The following is a 23896-nucleotide window of genomic DNA, read 5'->3' on the forward strand; positions in this document are numbered from 1 at the left end:
GGACTCGAGCAAATTGAGAAAAAAGCGTGAGTGGACTGTTATGCTGCCACAGTGCCCCCTGAAATGTGTTGATTTCCAACAACAGGTATTTTCTTTATCTCCTCGTTAATGGCATACGTGTAAAAATTGAAAACCATGAAGTGTTGGAAGCGAGGGGTGAGCGTGTGTGAGGCATTTGTGGAGAGAGAAAAGGAGAAAGAGCAACAGAGAGAAACTAGTATGAGTTTCCAAGCACCATCCCATGGTTTACTGGAATGCTGGTGAGCGACTGGTGTGTGAGGTAATGTCCTGTCACCGAGCCCCACCCATACCCACTGAAGCTCACCGTCTCATTGGTGCAGGGCTACTGATGGGCAACTTCCACGGCCAATAAAGAGAATGGGGCTGTAAAAGTTAGTGAGTGGCTGCAATTATGCAGTTTACCTATCCCACTCTCACCAGGGCAGACATGACTGGGTGGTATAGGCAACACAGGACGACAAAACTAATTGGGATTGGTGATGGAGCAGATGGATCTGTGACGAATATACTGTCAATGTCCCTCAGACAGTGCCCCACCACACCCCTTAATAAAACAGGGCCGAAACCCAGCTTGAAAATGTTGGAGGTGGGGTGGAGGGGTCATCAGTGTCATGAAAATAAAAAAAAAACAACACAAAAAAAAACAACAGCAGCCACGATGAGGTTTCCACATGGCATCACCACAATAATAATTGAAACGGGAAAAGTAAAAGGGAAAAAGGAACGCTATCCCAGAGGTTTCTTTTTAATGTTACCACACACTTATGTCACTGGCACTGTGCCTGACGAGGGCTGTGCGGTTTGGGGGAAATGCTGGTGAAGGGAGGCAGTGCCAGAGAAGCTGGCCCTCCTGTACTGCGAAAAAGCAACAGCGCTGCTACTGTATGAGCTTTTGTGGGCATGCATTTATGTGTGTGTGTGTCAGTGTGTGCATATCTCAGCTTGTGCAACAGCACGTGTGTCAGTTTGCCCGCGTGTGTGTTTGTTTGCACGCAAGTGAAGGGAAAATGTGCATAAATGTGTTTACACTTTGCAGTAGCCTATATACAGCATGCATCCTCCACTTAGGTACACAAACATGCACTGCCTGCTTTTTTATTGGGACCTGAGACAAATCTGGGCCAGTTATTGTTTCCTTGTTTTTTTTTACCAGCCAGAATTATTCCCCTTACCAAGCATCATCTTTCCTTTCCCCTCTGCAGCAAGTACTAAGCTAAGCATGACAGCAGGAGATGTTATTTACTCCAGGCCTCATGCACATATCTTTGTTTTACATCTTGAGATGGGTGACCTTTGTATATAGGCAATTTCTTGCAGCGTGAGAGGACTAAAATGTTGTCCCTTCTGTTGCTTATGTATAATTAAGGGGAGTGTTCTCCAGGGGTACACAGGGGTTGCGTCAGAAATTGCCGGGGCAGCAGCTTTCTCAGGAGAAATTACCTGGCTTCCTGTTTGATCTGTAAGTTTGAATGCACATGGAACCTTCCTGCTCACAAAAGCTCATTTACACACATGTCCGCGAGGGCAGGCATTCTGCACACGCACATTATAAGCACACGGGCATATAATGCACATGTGTGCACGCACACACACACACAGGTTAGTTGCTAGGGCCAGTTAACCAATCCGATCCCTCTAGAGCAAGTGGAGCTGGCTCGCCATATTCCATCGTGTGGTAGTGGGGGGAACATTATGTTCTGCTCCACAAAGACAGCAGTAGTACATTTCAGTCCCCTATGGACATGCCCTACAATCCTGCATGGAGTCAGCACTGTGCGTGTGTGTGTGTGTTAGTGTGTACCTGTGGGTGAGTTGTATCAAGAGACAAGGGAGAATCTTTCACAAGCTCATTTTATTCACAGGTAGCCTCAAATTAGATGTCCTCCGCAACATTTTGACACAAAAGAGGGAGCACAGTATAGGGTTAAGAACAACACGACTATTAAACCTGGATAGATTCCTTTTCACTGACAGCTTGGCATTCTTGCGATCATTAATGTGTGTCTACATTTCATACATTCTCTACGGTGTCCATATGGTGTTGTGATTGGATCGAACCCCTCGTTTGAATGGCCAATTTGAGCGGTTTTGGACCGCTTTCCTCCTTTCATAATAATTTTTATTCGGTGATGTATTTTCATTTGACGGCAGTGAGACTGTCAGTCAAACTGAATTCCGGTTTATTATACCGCCAATTACAACTGCTTACCCCATCTGTTCACCCGTCAGTCATTCGTCCTTTATGGCTTGGATTGCCTACATTATCATCATCATCATATTATTATTATTATAATTATCATTATTGTATATGTTTTGTGTTTGCGCTGCACTTTTTGACCATGCGAGTACAGGTTCTGAATCATCATGTAGAAAAATACATAAGTGAAGTGCTGTAATTTTAGAAGTTAGTGCAGGGATTCACACTCCGTGACCCAAAAATGAATGTGTGTCATCCTTATAAAGCTCTAGCACACAATTACATTCTGTAAGGGTGGACTGCAGGTTTGTGTTTCTCGCCACTAGTTTCTCTCATTGCTGCTGCTGCTGCTGCAGGTTTAGCCTCCTTGGCTTTGCTCTGGCACATATGACGATTCAAATGTTGCATGAGAAAGTCCAGCTTTCACACACTGATGTGGCTTTTTGAGATGACCATAAATGTTGGTAGTATGAAGTCGATCAATTGTGTGCCTCTCTGTATCTGTTTCGAAAACAGGTTACACACACACACACACACACACTCGTCCACCTAGTACATTGCACTTGAGATTTCGTGCAGATACATGATCTCCCTTTCTCCTCAAGTGCCTTCCTGTGCTGTTATTGCTTTCTTGCATCCGCAAAGATCCCTATCACTGCTGCCCGCTTTGCTCCCGCTCTCTTTCTCTAAGACACATGGACACACACACTTAGAGTCAACTCTTTAGACATCAAACAGAGCAGGTACACAAAGCCCATGCAGGATTTGTTTACGGGATTAGAAGAAAAAAAGTCAGTGCAATTGACTGCCCCCCCCACCACAAATACACACTCTCACACACACACACACACACACACACACACACACACACAAACAAACAAAAACAACCACCCACCTACACACACTGCTCTGTATCAGGGAAGAACATCTCGTGTCCAACTCTTACCAAAGACCTGTGAGCCACAAAACATGATTAAATTAAACAACAAAGGAGAATGTGAGCTTTTAGCAAGAATGCTGTCAGTGAATACAACTTGCACAAACTCATTTGTGCTTGACTATATAGTAGTGCAGCAAAGTTTGCAGCGCATGTTTTTCTATGCCTCCAGGTATTATTAAAGAATCTATAGCCAAGTTCTGACCACAGGAACTTGAGCAGGAACTCTATGGCTTTTGACTGCATCAACCAGGGTCTACATTAAATTCCAGGTGAATATTTTTATACCCCCCCAAAAGTTCCTGCTCAGGGGATTGTGGCCAGGAACCTTTGGGGTGCAGGGGCTTACAATATTCACCATGGTTTAAGAGCAGTGTTTTATTTCAGCAAGTCGATCTCACACAAATCTATTCCTTTAAATGAATTCTAACCTTTCAGGTGTTTTGAATACACTTTGTTATTTGATCTATTTTGTGACCAAAACCAGCACCATTTGAATAACCTTCACGTTAACCATTATTGTAGTGCTGTGGAAGTTTAATAATAATGCAAATAAAACGTGCGACATGTCTCATATGAACGTGCGGTAACAGAGTAACAGCTCCGATTTGTTCCATTGCTTCACTGTAGAGTTGTTTACAGCTCAAATACTCTGCCGAGTCCTACAAAAAAAGTCCTGCTACACTGAGGGTTCCCAAGAGCACAGTATCCTCCATAATTCTAAAATGGAAGAAGTGTGGAACAAAAATGACTCCTCTCAGAGCTGCCTTTTGGACCAAACTGAGCAACTGGGGCGAAGAGCCTTCCTGAGAGAAGTGACCAAGCACATGATAGTCACACTGGCTGAGCTCCAGACATCCTGTGTGGAGATGGGAGAAACTTCCCGAAGGATAACCATCAATGTAGCACACCACTGATCTGGATTTTATGTTGAAGTAGCCAGATGGAAACACATGAAAGCCCGCATGAAGTTTGCAAAAAACATCTGTAGGACTGTCTGACTGTAAGAAAGAATATTCTTTGGTCTTATGACTTCAAGATTGAACATTTAAGTGGCATGTTCGAAGGGACCGAGCGCTGCTCACCACCTGCCCAAAACCATCCCAGTAGTGAAGCATGGTGGGGGCAGCATCACTTAGAGAATTCAGGAACTTGGACTGGATTAGAGGTTTCGTTGCTGTCGTTGCTTAGGAAAACTAAGCAACGACAGTGCAAGAGGGGCTTAAGGGTAACCCCATAAAATATGTCCTGAAATGTCCCAGCCAAAACCTTGATTTAAGCCTTGACTTAACTATAGCTGGAGAGATGTGGAAATGAGTGTCCCTATCAACAGTCCCAATTCCAATCTGACTGAGTCTAAGAGGATTGGTTAAAAAGAAAGGCTGAAATTCCCAAAACCAGGGTATATATGGATTTGTGTGTTAGGAGGTGCAACAAATTGCTAAATAATGTGCCAGATTAATGATGTCATGACATCTCAGGGTTGTTTCCTGTTTGTGTTGTACGTGCTAAGAAATCTAAAACAAATCATGGCACAACAAACCACTACTCCATCACATTGTTTGAAATTTCTATGCCCTTCTGTGGCAGCAAAGGCAGAGAGTTTTTGGCAGACAACTCCAATAATTGCAGCAAAAGCCTCAGTTAAGTTCGTACATCACATTTACACCTTTGTAAGTAACTATGGAATCAGTGGCTTGAGCTTTAGATCTCATGGTTGTTATCATATCAAATGCCTATTTATATTGGCCAATGGCCAAGTGTCACCCAGGAAAGCCAACAACTAAATGTTCACACTTGGGGTTCGAGGACTGTTCATTTCGTAGAGCTGGTGTCGCATGGGTCAAACCTCCCTGCCTCCCCCACTTTCATGCTATGCTATCTTATTCAATACAGGTAAAAAGCCCAAACAATAACTTTAGAAAAATGAATATACATTCACCAAAATATGATCAACACAACTACTCTGTCTAAAGAAAATATTATATTTTGCGTATAGATTCCTGGTTGCCATCAAGAGTGACCACAATTACAAAGTCGGGACAACTAGAAACCACTGGTATCTTCTTCCAAATAGATAGAATCTTTAAAAAGCTCCTGTGGTGTTTTGTGTGTTGGTCTCAAGTGGCCCCGTAATGTATAAACAGGATCCACTGACAAAAACATGCCCACTGGCCTGGTCTTCATCTCCAGGACCAAGCCTCACATCCTTCATCTGTGTTATGAGCCTCCCAGACATTCACTATAGCCACACTGGTGCACATCAAACAGACTGCTGGCTGTGTATACGTGTGCAAGGACACATAAATGTTTTTTGTTGGTCTGTTTACACGCGTGATCAGTGTACTTGAAGCTTTGAGGAGGCTTTGAGAAAGAACATGTTGCCGGTGAGAGGGAATGCCCTTTGGGGACACAGTTTTCTGATTGTGACACCATGAACCTCACCGACTTCTACCCCCTGGACAGATGATAGAGTGACGTACAAGAGCGTAAGAGAGACAGAAAATCTGAGAGCTATAGTAACGAGACCCCTGCGTTTGCATATTTTTCCACACATGCACTTGTGTTTCCACAGAATGCACAATTCAGTGGCCTTGTAAAGAGGTGATCTCATCAACTATGACCCTTGGAGAACAGTGTGTTCTCCACAGTAAAAGTCCATCTTGTAAGAATAATGTGTCCTTCACAGCAGAAATCCTTTCTTTATGGTTATGTGGACATGTTCCACTAGTGTCTCAAACATCTGCAATATTCTTGGTTGGCTTACATAGCCATTTTGGTCTAGACAGAACGGATGCCATATACTGTAAATATTAAATGCATTCAATTCTGTTGGTCAATCTATTTCCTCTGCTGGTGTTAAAAGCTTGCCAAAGTGCCAGGGCACCTGAACACAGCTTTTTGGGAATTACCAGGTCATTGGCCTTGTAAAATGCATCATCAGCAGTTGGAACAAGCTCCAGTTCCAACATCACACACACAGAGTGCACTGTCAGTGTGCCGGAATAAAGTCCAACTAAAGCTCTCTTTCGTAGGGTTAAAGATCATAAAATTTAACAATGGTTATTGGTGTCACCCTTCAAAGTAAGATAGTACGGGATATTTATTTTGACATTTGGTTCAAATCACAAATACTATGAATGCTGTGAAGAGACTGTACAATAACATAGTAAAAATAATAAATAGTGTCTTTAAAGGAGATATAGATACTTTAACAACATGGCTTAGTTTTGACTGACCATAGTGGGGAGTACGGATTAAATAGGATTGAGCCTAGTGCACATTTTGTCCAAAGCTGTGTGTGTGTGTGTCTCAACCTGATGTTTTGGGTAATCAGCCACTTTCTGTGACAGCCACAGATCAATGCGTCCACTGGGCTTAGGTGGAATCAATGGCATCTTGTCTTGTCTTCATTAGGTATTACTTTAATGAGAGCAGCAAAAAGTCTCACTTTTTGCTCCTAACTCACCTTAGGAGACATCTAATTAAATGCCCCAGTCTCTTAATGAGCAAAATACATTTTTGTGCCAGTTTCTTGCAATATGTGAGTCCCAATTATCTCCGTTGCAAAACAATCACGAGTGGCATTACTGATACATAAAGTAAGTCAAGTGATCAGAGTGAGGATGACATATCTGCACCAGCCTGAAAACGAATACTTCAGTGACCACGGAGGCTTTGACAAATAACATAATCTGCATGGAGCACTGAAAAACCCTCCTATGCTCCTATGAAACCCCCCAAAAAGCCATGAGTCAGACATTAAACATAACAAAACAGGTGTCAATATCAGCTGAGGGTTTCAGAGACAAAGAGGTTGCCTTTGGTCATGTGTTACATATGAAACAAGTGCATCTGTCCATGCTTATCTGATGTCAGTGAATAGATGAACTGTGTATGGGCTTACTTTAGTAACAGCAGGGTATCCAGCAGCCACCTCACCGGAGCAGTAAGGCTTCTCCTCGTGGGAAACTTCAACATTGGAGGCCCATTGGTCGAGGAAACCACTGGGGGTGTAGAGGCCACAGTCTCTCACGCCGGTCTCCCGCTCAAAGTCTTCACATACCCCATCGCCGTCATAGTAGTAGCACATGCTCGGCTCCTCTGCAGGTGGAGGGAACAGATGCGACTTAAGAATAAATAAGCGTTTTGTTGTGGCTTTTCAAGTAAAACGAGGATCAAGTACATCTCCTATCAGCTGGTCGCATCCTTCAAATCCCACTACCACCCTGCTTTCCTGCATGTGTAGCATGTTTTTGCATGTGCAAAGCAAAAAAAAGTTTTACCACACCACCACTACCACTTCTCTCATCCTTTTAGCCTGATCAATTGGGATATCATGTAAGGGTTAAAGATGCATGAAAAAAAAAGAAAGAAAAAAAAAAAGGAGGAGCAACACAGTGAGATGTTTTGGTCAGGAAACAGAAACAGAAGGAAAGAAAGCAAGAGGGCAATAAAATAAGTAGGCTACAGATAAACACAGTGAGCAGGGGGTAAGGGAGGATCAGACAGAGTCAGAAAGAGGCAGAAAGATACAGCAGTCATTTTTCCAGACATCACACCCGGAGTTAAGGTTTGGAAGTGGGAGCTTATGGACTGGAGGAGTGGGGAGCAAAGCAGGGAGGTTGCCTGGGCCTCATTGCACTCAGCTCTCAGCTAAAGCAGTGTCAGCCGGTGGGGTTCCAGTTAGGGGGAAAGGCGGCATTCTGTGCCAAGTTGGCCGGGGCCTCCTCCTCGAAATTCCAGCCCTCCCCAACACAGCCAAAAACTCAAGTCAGTTCTGTGCTCTGGCAATGGTGAAACAAGGGGCTACTGAGGGGGCATACAGAATTCACTCCCGCCACTCACTCAGCAGGAACAGAGGCAAAGATGAAGAAGAAAGAGAAGCAGCGCGACGTGGACAAGCGGAATCTAGATCAGTGGCTTGCGGAAGCTGCAGAGTAACAGAGTAGAGTGTGAGCTAAAGAGGAAAAGGATGGAGAAGGAGGAACAGTATTGCTGCAGTATTTGAATATGTGGGCAGGGATAGAATAAACAGATTATGGAAAAAATGGAAAGGTGACTGAGTGCAGCTCAAACGTTGGAGGAAAAATGAGTGATGAGTTCAACTACGCTGAAAGAAAAGGGAACTGCAGGGCCTGACCAAAAAAACCTATACCTCTTTTGTTTTGTCTCTTTGATTTTAAACACCCAACATGCTCCATTTTACAAATACAGAGAAAAAGATTTAGAAAATCATGTTACATTTTTCCTGTATGCTTTTATCTGTCCCTGTGTTTACTGTGGCTTGAAGCCCTGGTGAGACAAAACAGATTGTATAGCCAGATGAAAACGAACTTGTTGATTTCATTAATTCCAGATATGATACGACTGAGTTGTGTGAAAACCCGACTGAATCTCATCCAAACTGTAGCTCGCTGGCCCTGTTGTATAGTTAGTGTCAATTTCTCCATCCAGCTCTCTGGTTCACTGTCCAACACACTGACAGGCAGGCACTCTCTCACAAATACAGACAGATAGACAGACGGTCCCTTCATTATAGTGTCAGATTACTGTGCAAAACTACAACTATCTCAGACTGTGTTAGACACACACACACACACGCACGCACACACACACGCGTACACACATACACACTTCCCTGAGAAATGCAGTTGGAGAAAAAACAGTGCAGCCAATGCAGTCATCCAGCAGTCTGACAGGGATTAAGTGGGCACTTCACAGAGGCTCACATGTGTGTGTGTGCATGCATGTAATGTAAATGCACAAGCACGCACACACACACACACATACACACAAACACAATCGAACAGAACCACATTCACATAAATGATCCCAACAGGGGGCAAAGAGATTGTCAGACAGCAGGAGAACTGGACAGGAAAGCATCCTAACTATCTAACACACACAATGCCAGTCACTCAACTGTGTAAAATAGGATTTAAAAAAAAATATTTCCAGATTTTATTTTTAATTCATTCTATTATTTTTTTTTTTTTATAGGTCAAAGTGATTATGATATCTAATGGAACTCTTATTCTTCTTGGCTATGGATAAAGGCAGGGAGCGCTTGGATAAAAACTGTCCAGATGTCAAATCTGTTCATTCACAAACTTGCCAAACAGAAGCCAAAAAAAAAAATAAAAAAAATACAATAAATAAATAAATAACACTTTGAATGCTTATTTAATGAACAAATTAAAAGAAGAAGATAGGTTCGGTACATACTGATATGATGTTTAAACACATTTTGAGGCACGATACAACCAACAATTAACTTAGTTTCTTCAAGTTTTACCAAAATGTAATCTTTAATAATCTGACATTTGATTACAATAAAACCTTTTTTTATTCTGATAAAGTGTTTGGCCTTGAAGTAAACCAGAGACTACGAGCATTCGCATCCAAACCTTAAGTACACAATCACCCAGGAAACTTACCAATACAGTTGAAGAAGGGCTCTTTCTTGCACTGACTGGAGCAGCCATCCCCGTTCATAGAGTTCATATCATCGCACTCCTCTTCGTTGGAACTAAAATAGCAACAAGTGTTACTTCAAAAACATCCATATATGTGCCAAACTAATCATGTAAATGACGTTTTGTTTTGGATGATCATCTGTCACCTCTGGATTCGTCCATCCCCACAATGCGGTGATCCCAGTTCATGCAACAAAGGCGGGGAGGGCTCGCTCTCACTCCGGCTGGAGATGGTTTGCACTTGGTAGGTGTACACGATGTGTGGCAGCACTTCCCTGCACAGGGGAAAAAGAAATAATTACTAAATAATATATATATGTATATACATATATATATATATATATATATATACATATATTCTGAGTTTATGTGAAGCCTCAAACAAATTCCACATCAATAATCAGAGTTGAGAGAGACTAAGACCAGACAGAAACAGGGTAATAGGATAATAAGTTTGTGTTGTAGTCTTCAAAAGAGGTGTCAGGTGTCTGTGCCAGTTCATACTTCCACTCGTCTCCCTATCCATTTATGTGTTGATACGGCTGAGTTTACCCACTCTGGCTCCGGTTTTCGTGTCCTTATCACAGTGAATCAAGGAACCATCGTGAATACACAGTGGACAGGAGAAATATTGGGGAACTACTCACTTTGCCGGTGTAAGTCGCCATGATGGTTTCTTGAGTCACCATGATAAGGAAGTCTGAAAAAAAAGTCTGAAAGGAAAAAAACAAAACAAAAAAAAAAAACACAAATGAGAAAACCAAAACCATAAACAAAAGAAGAAATCAAAGCCGTAAATGAGGAAACCAAAACCACAACGCAACATAAGAAAACTCAAGGAAAGGAAACTGTAAATGCAAAGTGGGAGTGCTGTCATTATTGTTTGGATTTGATCATGTAAACATGTGACTTTGTCTTCCTAATCTGTTGTTTTTGCCTTTACATGTTAGTCTCAGACTAACAGGGTTCATAATCCAGACGTGTAAAGGCAAACAAAGAATTTAAAAGGTTTAAAAATCAAAAACCTAGATCATTTCCCATCAGCACTCTCATTTGCAGCTGCGTCGTTTACAGTTCTCTTTCCTCTTGGATTTTTTTTCTTTCTCCTTTTGCTTATACTTTTGGTTTCTCACTTGTCGTTTTGATTTGTCACTTATGGTCATGGTTTCTCGTTCATGTTTCCTTTTTGTTTTTGGTTTTCAGACGTTTTTGGGCCTGTTTTAGACCAGTGTGTGTTTTTGTCATGAACAGACAGATGTCTTGTCATTGTAACTTTGAATCTTTGGGGTTTTGTGTGGCGGTTCTATACATATGACTGTCCTCAGAGGAGAGTGTATATTAGGAAAGTTAATCATTTTTTATTTGATTTCCATGTACAAATGTAGTCCAACATTCGTTGGAACGAGAGTTGATTGTTATTAATCGTTAATTGACTCTGTGATATTCCGGGGCGGAATTATATTGTTCTATTATTACATCACAACAGACGTAAAGCTCCAGTGTGTTAAGAAATCGAGACATCTAATTATGAGACTGCAGCCTGTAACAATCATAGGACTGATGCTCTCACCCATTCTTTTCCCGAGGGCATCAGATAACTATGGTGGCCCTCACATACCAGAAAGGATGTTGTTCTTCTTTGTTTGTGGAACAAGCTTTAGATTTTAAGCACAAATTGCATGAGATGGATGGTTTGATGGCTGAGTTAGGGCTGCTATAGAAATATGGGGACCTTTGCCATAAAAGAAAGAAGAAAAAATATTCTAAGGCTAAAAAAACCAAACCATACCCTTACACAGACATTCTTATGTGTAGAATATTAAATGTTACACACTGGACTGGACTTAAACTGCAACTATTTTGTAATTTGAGAGACATGGTGGGATTCAAAAAAATTACAACCGGAAAGAAAATTACAATATCAAAAACAAAAAGTCTGTATTCAGCAATATGGCAGGAATGAAATAGGGTATATGGGTTGGGAATGCCATGGGTAAATTAGGGTAAATAGAACATATCTTGTGGACCATCAAGTACCATGGAGCTTCAGGATGCCCACTGCAATGCTTTAAATGCAGTGACACACATGAAAGGATCCTGTGCTGCTCACATTTAAACCAGGTGTTTGTACCCAGTTCACACAAATGCAGTCACATACACATACAGTACATGCCAGTACACATCCACATCCACATCCACAAACACACACAATGCATTTGTTGTTAGTAACACACTGCCTGCCAACTATGGCCTTCAGACTTCAACAAGAGCACACAGGAACCAACCACTATTCCCAACGCTGCCATATAATCCCCAGTGTGGGTGCAATGCTGCACCAGCAGCAAACATTGCTCTGGTACCACAATGGTTTCACCCAAGGCCAAAGCATAAGTCAGCAATCAAATGGAGAAAGTCTCAGAGTGGTGCATAACCTCAGAGAAGCTTGAAATCAAACAATCCAGGTTAGCATTTTTCAGTAATAATCCAAAATACTACGATGTTCTAAAAAGAAGCATAATGAAAGAAGCAGGGTTTATATCCAAAAAGAAAATTCTCTTCAGAACACCGGTGAATACGGTACATGGATTTTGTCCCCATTTTCATTTCTCCATTTCTGTGTTTGTTCATTGCAGTCCCGGCAGACAAACCCAAGCCAAGTTCAAGTTAACCGTGCTGTCCCAAGTATAAAAACCGATGAACCTGAAGATCAAGTAACAAAATGAATTTCCCCACAGCAGAAATTTGTGCCCAGGATGAGATATTGCTGTTGGCTTCATTATTATCAACACAGAATGTTTGACCTGACAGACTTTTCTTTTATACTACAGTATGTCCTATTCTGCAACGTTGGCTCATGAAGCTATAACTCTACGTTACACTCAAACATGCCCCCTCTAATTGAATTAGTTTAGCCCCTGGAAAAGTCAAGCTGTTGGATACTCTATCTTTGAGAAGACCAAACACACACAATAGACGGGAAAAAAAGAGAGGAATAGATATTGCTTTGCAGCAAGGAAGTACAATCATTTCCTTTTAGTGGATGATGAGAATTTCAGGCTGTGATGCCGCAAATGCACTGACTGACCAGGCCATACTTAGATGTGGTGACATCTGGGTGATTAGGGAAGATGTAAATAATTGTACGTAAATAAGTGAATAAATAGAGGGCAAAAACAAACAATGGTGATTTGGTGACTTTATTTTAAGAATATGATGCACTAACAGTGATTCATTCGTTGTTATGTAGAGGTTTATTTAATCTCTTTCCACAGGTATCAGTTATAGTGGGACTCCACTCAATTAAGCTGATGTCACCATCATGGTTGAGCTTTGAATACCAATAAAACACTTAAAATAGGCAGCATTAATTGCTCCTTTGCACTTTCCGGAAAATTGTTTGTTTACATTTTCACAAAAGTGGTGTCTTGCGGTCCCATAAGAATTATGGCTGCTCTCTTTTAGCACCAAAGGTAGGAAGTAAGTAGTAAAAAATCGAGAGGAAGTTGAGGTGGATGACTGAGCGTACAACCACGATGCCCACCCCCCACCCCCCGACCACAGGCTGCGGTTTGCACCCACAGTCAACGCTGATTTTCTTTTGGAAGTCTATCTGGGTTAAGAATTGTAAACCAGTCAGTCATGGCACTAGCAGTCTATGTTTGCTTTACCCGGACCCCACACCTTTCTCCTGAATGAAGTCGCAAAGCCTTAGATTTGTTGTTTCATTTGAAAGCACCTATTGCAGAATCCATACCCGACAGCAACTATACATTTCTCATACCATCATCAGTTATTTCTGCTGGCTACACAAAATGCAGATGTTTCCTTGCTTGAGCAGCATGGGCAGCATGGGCAGCTCCCTCAACCCTTCAACCTATCAAAGTGTCTAAACCCAGTGTTGATTCTAGACCCAGTCCTACAACCCAGCAACCATGTCCCATTTAGATACAACTAGAATGTTTTCCCAATTACGCTGTGGTGGCAACAATGATTGCTGGCTTCTTTCATTTAGAGGAAACTCTTTTTGGTTTGTGATGAATAAAATGTTATTTTTATTAACGGCAGCAGAGTGGTGAGGTTCAGTGCGGGCATACACACCGCACAACTGTCACGGCTGCCAAACAGCGGGTTTCACGTCCACAGTTCTGTCTGTGGTCAGGTTTTGGGCAAGAAACCTTTGGTAATGGTTAAGGAAAGATTATGGTCTTGGTTAAATGTAAATAAACACATTCTGTCTGAAGTCACTGTGAACTTATGTTGTATTGACCAAAAAAAAAAAGGAGAGTCCTCTCTGAAACAACAAGGATTTAAAAATACGTATACAGATTTAATGTCTGCTATTACTTTATTAAGTAGCTTATGTTACCTGGGTGTCATAAAGCACCTCTAGTTCTGCAGGGTCAATAGTGCTACTTCTCATAGCGTGATAACAACTGTTTAAATGTGGCTTTCAACCTGGTCTCAATTAGGTGCATGCTTGATTTCTCCTGACCTCACTGCTAACAGCCATGCTGTGCTAGGCTGCTGTTGGCAGCAGGGAAGAATGAAAGGAGGAGAATGAGGAAGTGGTGCAGATGTGTCACAGGAATTCTTAACTTGGTTAGTGGGATATGCAGCGTTAGAGCAACGCTTAGAATAACAGTGGCACAATGGGTGACCAGCATCCTCACAGAGACTCATTGATGGTAAATGGTCAGTATTTATATAGCGCTTTTCTTGTCTTGATGACCACTCACAGCCGCTTTACACCATTCACACCCATCCGCTCGTATATTTGTACAGTGCATCTATGTGCAGCGTGTTTTTTTTTTTTTACTCACAAAACTGTCTTGCCCAAAGACACACTGGCATGTAGACAAGCAGAGCGCAGAGAATCAAACCCACAACATTCCAGGTGAAAGACAACTCGCTCTACCACTGTTTACATGCACAGCTTAGTCGAGCTGCAGCCAGGCAATTGGGCAACTTGTTGAGTCTGAGTTTATATATGCAGAGGAAAAAAATCAATTTATTGGCCGTGTATTTCTGACTCCATAGATGGCGCTGTATCTCTCTATAACAGGGGCGTCCAAACCTTTTTTTTTAACAAGGGCCAGATATGTGAATATTTCTAGGGTTCCCTTCAGACCTTTTTTTTTTACACTAAAAGTTACATAGAAATACACTGTTTTATAATTATTTTATTTTCATTGTCACAATTTTCTAAATGACAATGTAACTAAATCTAAGCCACGTGTCATGGCTGATTTTCAAACGCCGGTTTCAAAGTGCAACTCCTGAGTGACATCATTCCGGATGATTTTCTGTTTGACTCCGTCCCGGGCCTTTGGACATGTCTGCTCTATAAGCTAGTGCATGTTGAATCAGTTTCCTGTTTACGTTACAAGAAAACAAACAGCAAACGGTGAGATGGATCATGCTGTGGTTCTGTATGTTTCGTACCTACTGGTCATGTTAATCGTGACACAAATTAGATCGAACATGGCTCTTGTGACTGCCGGGCGGAAAAATTTGGTGCATGCTCAGAACGCCAAGTCCGACTAAGCGTATACATGCGGAGTATGTTAGTCTGACTAAGACTAGCTCGACTTTAGTCGGGCTAACGTGTTTACATGACATTAAGAAAAACTAATATCAGACTTTTAACCTGCATGTAAACGAGCCACTGTTGCCCCATGTGGTAAAACATGACTTCTGTCAGCCATCCAGAGTTTGTGGAAACCACACTTTCTCCTGTAACTGATAAAATAAGATTGCTTTCATATGCACCTTATAGCACAAAAGATTTTATTCTTGTCACAGACAAGGTGTCGTGTGATAGCGCTTCATCATTGGTGCATCTTAGTGAATTCTTCCCCTGTCGGGAAAGGAACTTTATTTTGGCTCATGCACAAAGTCAGGCACAAGGCACTGTAATTTCCCCTTCAAAAGGTGTTTTGATAGTACCAGGTGATTACACATGGAAACATGTGCAAAAGTATGTGCCTGCTACTGAGAAAAGCATTACTGTGTATCTGTACTCATCTGTGTGTGTTCCTGCCTTCACTAGGCTTATGTGTGAGCATGCATATGGATGTGTTTCCGTTCTGTAGCTGGTTGTTGTTCTTGGCAGAGCAATCCCAGATGAGAAAAGCAGATAAATTTCAGAAAGTTGAGGGAAAACCTTACATTGAGCCTGCAAGAACAAACAAACAGTGAAATGCTCCTTTTGTCAGTGAGGCAGCTGACAAGCATTTGAGGTTTCATTGCTATCAATTTTACACTTCTGGAATGCCTAACGAAAATACAGCTAGATGTAAAGAGCTACTAAAGATTCAAGACTCATTTCATTAAAATAAACAGGCGTGTATGGCGGCATAGGGGGTTAGTAGGCCTGATGAAAATGAAAAAAATAAATAAGAAGTAAAAGAACTGATGAGAAGGAATTGATATGTATATCAAAAAAGTTTAGAATACTGTTTAAAAAATCAACATTTTCTAAGAATAAAAAATATCTGTGGACAATATATGTGACAAGAATCAATACGCCTTCACACTTAAAGCCAGGGTAACTTCAGAAATACCTGCACTGTAGATTTGACATGAGATAAATGTGTTCCCATGCAGAAGCTGATCAACAGAGAAGCTGACGGGAGGGAGGGATGGAGAATGTAATGGGGGAAGTGTTGTGTTGAAGCAAGGTACAATCCAATTATAGAGGGGGTGTGGACTTCTATTGACGCTGGGGGAGCAGCCCTCTTTCTGTTTTGGCTGAGACAACTCTTCAGATCATCTCTGAGATAGGCTTTGACTGAATGACAGCTCTGAGACCCACGTGAGGAAGAGGATTAGCACACGGCCTAAGATTTCTCAGAGGGATGGGATCAAAAAACTCAGCACTCCTACCCTTTCTCTTCATACTTTCGTGACCCCCTAATGTTTTCCTCCTCACCTACTGCCCCCCCCCATGACCCTAGCGGTGATTTACCCCAACCTTTTCCAACCTTCCACCCCTGTGTCTCCTCTTCACTTCACCCTTTTAACTCCGCACCATAATTTACTCTGCCACGCTGACCTCCCAGCCCTCAGCCATTCCAAACAAACCACCACCCATGGATGGAGCCATGTCAGCTGTCCCTTTTGCTCCATATGACCCTGCTCAGGTAAATGCCAGTGACCAGTGGGAGGTCATTCACCACCCTTCATCAACACTTGCAACGTTCTGTCCGGCCCCCGTGAAAAGAAGAGGCATCAAACTGTGTGGTCAACAAAAGCATTTAAACAGCTGGACCTCAGCAATCAAACAGAGCACTTAACTTTGGATTTGTGGAATGCCAAACCCACCATGTCGAAGGCTATGTTTGTTTTGAGACAGTGTGTGTGATAAAGCCTTAGTTTAGCCAGAGACAATAATGCCTAATCAAAGCCACATCACAGAATGCAACATCTCTGGCATGTGTCTGACTCCAGGATCTCCAGCATTTGTTTGCTGAAAGATTAATGATTAGTACTGTACACTGGAATAACAATCGTTTGAATGAATGTTTATTTCATTTGACAGCATTAATCAGAAAGTATTTTGATGATCAAATAGCCATTCCAGGGCCAGGCTTTGAGCCTAAATGCCAAAACATTTGCTCATTTCATCTTCTGTCTTCTGTTTTTTTTTTCACGACAATCCATTCCGCGAGTTTCCTCAACGTACGTGTAATCGTGGCAGTGCGCAACACAAGATGGAGTAACTGATGAGGTGTTAAAGCTGACATCCTATTACAATGCCTCATTTTGATCCACTGCGTCTCTCTCCCTCTCTCTCTCTTCCCGGTGCACTCTTGACACACACAAACACACATTCAGACATATTACTGTCGCAGTGGGGACCACAGAGAAAAGACATGAAAACTCTGCCTGTGCAACGACAACCGCTAGTGTGTCGTAAAAGTAGTAATGTTTCTGGTGTGAGATAAAAAAAAATAAATAAAAAAATTACCACTTCCTGAGACTTTATGGTCTCCCTAAGTTTTGGTTTGTTCTGTCACTGGGGATTTTTTTTTCCCCTTTGATTTGTGTGCGTGCTGTGGAACCGAGGTGATCTTTATGCCCGGGGTGCAAAAATGAAACAGATGAAATCCATTTTTTAAACACATCTTAAAAAACGCATTGTGTCGATCCTTTCATTTGTCTCCCTGCCCGCGATGCACTCTCTCCATCTGTCAAACACACACACACACACACAGACTGACAGCTTATTCATCTGCAGCTTATAATAAATGGTAATATAAAGAAGTGGAATATTTGGCACGGAGACGGTGCCAAAGTGTCTTGGTTTGCAAGTTAGGAAAGTGAATTGTACTGTTAAACACGACATAACTTAATAATAATTTTATTGGGAACCCGTTGAATTTCCCAGGGAAATATTTCAACCCTGTTTAAAGACATGTTAACCAATGATTCTGCATACTACTCAATATATAAGATTATATATAACCAATTTATATTCTTTGTTTTGTTGAATATTCAAGAGTAACTATGTGTGTGGTTATGTGTGTGTGTGTGTTTTGTACACTTTTGCACACACAATTCTTCATTTGAATGAGTTAAAGAGTTGATGGCTGGAACACACGTACTTGCAATAAAACCTCTCTGACCATCCCACAGAGACAAGATCCCATATGCTCTCAAAACAGAAAATAGGCAGCGAGTGCCACTGACCACTACCACTGGAATGCAACCACAGCTAGTGAAATATACCACAGCAGTGAAACTACCTACAGTACATCAGTAATCACTGAAGTGTGCCAGAACCCTCAAATAAATACATCCCCACTGCAGTCAGCTTTCCACAGACACTGCCATTGAACCAAGAAGTTGTGTACAGACACTTTATGGAACTTAAGTATCATCACTCCATCTTGCATAACATGCCTACTCACACTTTTGCCTCTTATCAAGCACTTTCCTTCTCATGTGAACCGCACTGACAGCACAATAGTGACATGGCATAACACGCAGCAGTGCCATGTATAGCACAATCTCTAGCAAGTCAGCACATTCCATGAAAGCAAAGCACTAAACTCTCACCGCAGCGTGCAGATAATACCGTCTACAAGATATCCGTTTGCCCTTGCTTCATGGAACATGGGAAAAAAACAAATATGGGCAACGGGTGACCTGTGACATAGGAAACAAATGTTGGGCAGCCGATTTGAAAGGACAGAAGCAGCGGAGGCCGGCTGCTGCTCCTGGGGGTATTAAAAAGGATATCTGGTAATACAAAAACATATTTTGGTGGATAGTTTCCACAGACAAATAAACACCTTCCAAATGGTGAATCTAAAAACAATCCTAATTCAGGACCACACTTTAGCAGGAAAATGGAATCTACTCAGCAACTTTTGATGACTAAAAATATGAGTGAAAAACAAGTCTAGTCTATTGCATGTTTTTTGTCCTGAAATTGTTGATCAAGGACAAACTGGTGGAGTCCATGTGAGTTATCGCTCAACTTAAAAACATCAAGGAGAGCGGTGGTGAGCTTTATGCACGCTGCTGGCACAGCCAATAAGAGAAAACTCCTATTTACCTACCACGTCACTCACCTGTCTGTATATCGGCGGGTAGGTTCATTCAGCATCAGGCCATGCAGTGCATGGACGAAGGACGGCTGGCGCAGCAGGCGGTAGCGTAGTGGTTGGCAGTGTCTACAGAGTAAGCAGTTGGGCTTGGATGCCAAGAGGGTGGCATCGATCTCGAGGTGTTGATCCATGGTGAAAAACTGTACCCCGTACACCTCCTCCTCTATGTCCAGCTTCAGAGTAAGTGGGATGTCACAGAAGACATTACTTGGGCCCAAGGAGATGTTGTTGCCACTGGTGGTCAGTAGCAAGATGTTGTGGATGGCTGGCAGCGCCGTTTCCTCGGGGTCGAAAAAGGTGACCCACACAGTAAGAGAGTCTGGCACCAGTGGGTGAGCAAACTCCAGCTGAAGCATGCAGCCCTGGGGAGGGCACTCCGACAAGCCGACGACCCGTTGCTCGATTCCTGCAATGGGGTTCCAGGTGCGTACGCTTGGTTCACAAGCCTGCTCCACATCTGGAGGACCTGCGGGATAAAAATGATCAGAGAAGACGTCACACACTCAATTTATAAACAACAAAGACACTTTATATTAATTAGAGAAGGCAAAGTAGACATCGAAAAACACCTACACACCTACCCAATCTACTGAGTGCTGCCAAAAGCGTGCCGAGTTAGCAGGTGACAATATAACCGTACCCACAAACAAAAATAAACTGTGTACGTTTGTTTAAGCATGTCAAATGTCCAGTTAGTAACTCAAACACTAGCAAAGGTTTGGCTACGTCCATTGTGATTACACAACTCGCTCAACTATATACAAATGTCATGATGTTGCACAACAATGTCAAACAAAGAAGACACCGGCGGGCAAAGTGAGACGTCACAAACCAAACACTGTGTTTTACCTGTCTTCACGTAAACACCGTGTGAAAGAAGTCTTGAGAAACATCGTCCAAAACGCCTACATGTGGATTGAGCTTTAGCATAAGTCACAAAAATGGCCGACACAAAGACGTTCAAGGATGAAAACAAGAGTCGCGGCAAAGGTTTTGCGAATAGGCAAGATGAACTAAGTTTTCAGGCTAGTAGCCTTTTTTATGATTGCTGACAAGCAGGAATGCATCAGTGGGCTCTTTAATGTACATTTCTTGCAGCATCAAGGACGAGGTGAAACTGAGAGTTCATTGTGAGTCCATCTGCAGTGGAAATGCAGAGCTGAGGTGTGTACCTTCTGAGAGGCCCAGTGCAGGGTTCTCACTTCACCACAGTCATTACAACCTCCACCAGTCAAACTCCAGCCATATTTGGAGTCCACACACAGCTAACTTGCATTATCCCAAGTGACGTACACTAAACATTCATCAAGCACTTTTAGAAGCCAGCAAGAGGCAGACACTATGTTCTCCCTCAAGTTCCTTTTGTGCATTTCCAAGCTGGCAACCAACGAAGCCATTTGCTAACCTCATTTCTGGGCACCATGCAAAATTCCAGTGTTTAATCAACTGAGGACTGAATATGGTTTCCAAGCCACATTATCTCAACACATTTATTATTGTACTGTAAGTGTGTGTGTGGCCAGAGTGGAGGTGAATTTAAGAAAAAGAGAGAAAAGGGGACAGAAAGCGAGACAAGGAGAGGAGAGGCTGAGCTGAGATACTCCAAGACTCTGGCTTTCTGCTTGGCTCATGTAGTCCTGGTTTTATGGGTACATTTTCATTGAGATTGCAAGGAAAACTGTTATAGCCACTGAAAATATTTAGTAATGTCAGCTGTTATGATGGGCCTTACTCCTACTCTGGGTTTGTTGCTAATGTGGTTGGAGGTGGAAGAGGGGACAAAGTAGGGATGTCATCCATTGTGTAACCTGAGGCAATATGAATTTAGTTGAAGGAGATGTATCTCTGTTAATAATACAATCTCTGCAAATATAGTGATCAATATCTAACATTTAAACCACATTGTTGATTACAAGGATATGTATTTCCTTAACTGTAGATAGAACAACTACCTGCAACAGGATATCAACATGACGATGACAAGAGAGATGTTATACACCTCGAGAATTGATATCAGCTACTCACTACAACTTAAAACCCCCAGCTCTGTGAAATGAGAGAGAGAAAGAAGGGCCTCCAATGGGGCTTTTCTATTATACAGTTCTAGCAGTACTCGGCTCAAATCGACTCGTTTCGTTCTGCTTTTCCATGAGAGACCTGGTGCTTAAAAATAAAAATATTATACACCCACCACTTATGTTAGAATTGGCAATTCAAAGTGAAGGATGGAGAAGGGTTTGGAGAAGTTCATTCAAATGTTGCTTAGTGGACCTTCAGAAGAAAATATCCAGTGGGCTGTGTTGGTGATTGTGTAGCTGCTACTGGTAATACAATCAAACGACTCAACAACAACTTCACAGCTCACTGTGGCTGCTTTCAGACATGATATCTGAACATTTTCCTGAAGAGAATGTAAACTTGATCCAAACACCTTCTGACACTTCTGCAAGCTCCCAGGTCAAATTTAAGACGGAGTGTCCTACATGATGCATGTTGAAGCCAGATGCGTCCAACAGTCTGAATGTTTGGACATTCCCTTGCTGTTGTTCTAACACAACGATTTCCAGAACTATGTTCCTAGTGTGAACAGCTAGATTCAGAACATGTCTGGAGTTTTTGCGATTCATGTTTGAAAATGGCTAAATATGCCATGTGAAGATCACCGGTACACTAACTGAACAACAAAGCATCTTTCATGACAGTTGTGGCAAAAGTACCATGGTTATGTATGAATTATTACAGTTCTTTTAACTTTACAGTTCAATTACAAACAAAACAAATATTACTCATTGTGGGGGATTTACAATCAGTATCTGTTCTAGATCTAATCTTATCTAATCTAGACAATTATTATTTTCCATACAAGTAAATCAAAAAAACAATACTGTTATGGTGCAGCTCTGAAGGTGAGATGAAAATTGTTTGACAGAACTTATTTTATATGGTAAGTGTAACTCCAGGGTAGATGCTGATGCAAGTCCATTATCTGGTTAAACCCTTCATCCAAAGGCGGATGAATAAACAGATGGAGATATGTCCACGCATGCACACTTTATGCTTTCTAAGAAGTGTCTGGCTTTCTCTCTCACTATTAATGACTCACTGTCTAACACTGTTACACACTTCCTCACTCAGAAAGCAGACGTCAACCCCAACCAACACTTGAGCCCCCACTGGCACATGCAAACAGACACACTTCACCGACAACACACATTATGGAGGCAACAGACAATCTGCGGCTGTGGAGTCAATGTGACATCACGTCGCGCTTAAGGTGTGCAAGGCTGATCCGTCGCTTAAATTAAAGTGTTTATTGTTCTGCATATGGAGCAGATGACACAGGTAAGATGACGCTAACATGATAGCACTGGGAAACTGGTACAAGGAAGGGAAATCATTGAGTTGGAGGGTAATGACAATCCAAGTTACCAGAATTAGACTTCATGTAGTGCACTGGTCGAGCAGCAATCTATCTCATATGTAGTTCAGTCACCGCTAAGTTTGAAAGAGGAACGGAAGTGAGAATATAAAATTTGCGCAACTAGTGTAACATTGTCATTAGTCATGGCGTTTTATGTGTTCTGTATTGTGGTTTTCCCTTCAGCCACGTTGTTGTCTACATGTTTGTTATGCAGTTGTGATGTCGAACATGACTCAGCGAAGGAAAAAACAACTAAGCAAACGTCTTTACTGACAATGGGGATTTACAACTGTGAATGTTGGTGTTAAAGGGCTATCAGGGAGTTTCTGTGGCAGTTTTCTCTATAGATAACAAACATTTTCATTCATATCAGTTAGTCAGGATTGTTTGTATTGTGGATATTCCTGGGTGGAATCACAAAAACCCAGCAAGGTGTCCCACTACACTTCACTTCAGAGGGATTGTAATGATATCTTTCACTCATATGTTTGGTTTTTAAACTTCAGTACATCCACACAGGTTTGTGCAAAGCCAGCAGGCAACATTTTAGGGCATATGCTGCAAATAAGCATTGTAACAGGAATATGTTTTCACACAGAGCACCACACACACACACACACACACAGAGAGTCTCACACACATCTGCTAGTGAACATATACATCCTGGACCTTTCGCTTCTATTCACGTACACTGCTGTTTTCAATCAACTCAGGATCCTCCCTTGCGAATGTCACTAACTACATGCAGTTCTCTCAACTATCTTGGGTGGTTTCCACCCCTCCCAACCTTCCATACTCCCTCCCTAAATCCATATCCATGTGTGTTTTGCCATTTTTTTCATTTTTTTGCCTTTCTCCCCCCTCCTCCTGCCATATTTCTCCAGGGCATACAGTAGTAAAGATTTATGAGTGGTACTTTGGCTCTCTCTGACCGCGCAAATGTTTCACAGTCAAGTACTTTGAGGACACGGCCCACAAGTCCTTCAGTAACAGGTGCCGTGCATATGCATCGATGTCGGATGTCACACAAAATGCATGTTTTGTTGTTGTTTGTTTTACAATAAGGACGTTATAAGCCACTATAGTCAATATGCCAGAACGTCAGTTTACAATATGTTTGAGTCGGTTATTTGCCAGAATGTCTACGAGAAATTAAAAATATTTAGACCCATTTGCAGAATCATAGCAGGAACCAACAGCTGTGGTATCCAGTGAGAAGCTGGCCCA

At 42.0% G+C, this 23896-nt stretch overlaps 1 protein-coding gene across 1 annotated transcript in view; it reads right to left on the reverse strand.

The window, feature by feature from the left end:
- pappaa (pregnancy-associated plasma protein A, pappalysin 1a) overlaps positions 1-23896 on the reverse strand; it is a 76369-nt gene that overhangs the window by 35345 nt on the left and 17128 nt on the right. Inside the window, exons 7-10 of the mRNA XM_044012715.1 lie at positions 19213-19714; positions 9781-9909; positions 9596-9687; positions 7063-7259 (exon numbers count right to left, since the gene is read on the reverse strand). Coding sequence (XP_043868650.1) covers positions 7063-7259; positions 9596-9687; positions 9781-9909; positions 19213-19714 — 920 coding nt within the window. The remainder of the gene's footprint in view (positions 1-7062; positions 7260-9595; positions 9688-9780; positions 9910-19212; positions 19715-23896) is intronic.

The sequence above is a fragment of the Solea senegalensis genome, linkage group LG21, assembly GCF_019176455.1.
Source record: "Solea senegalensis isolate Sse05_10M linkage group LG21, IFAPA_SoseM_1, whole genome shotgun sequence".
NCBI classification, from domain to species: domain Eukaryota; kingdom Metazoa; phylum Chordata; class Actinopteri; order Pleuronectiformes; family Soleidae; genus Solea; species Solea senegalensis.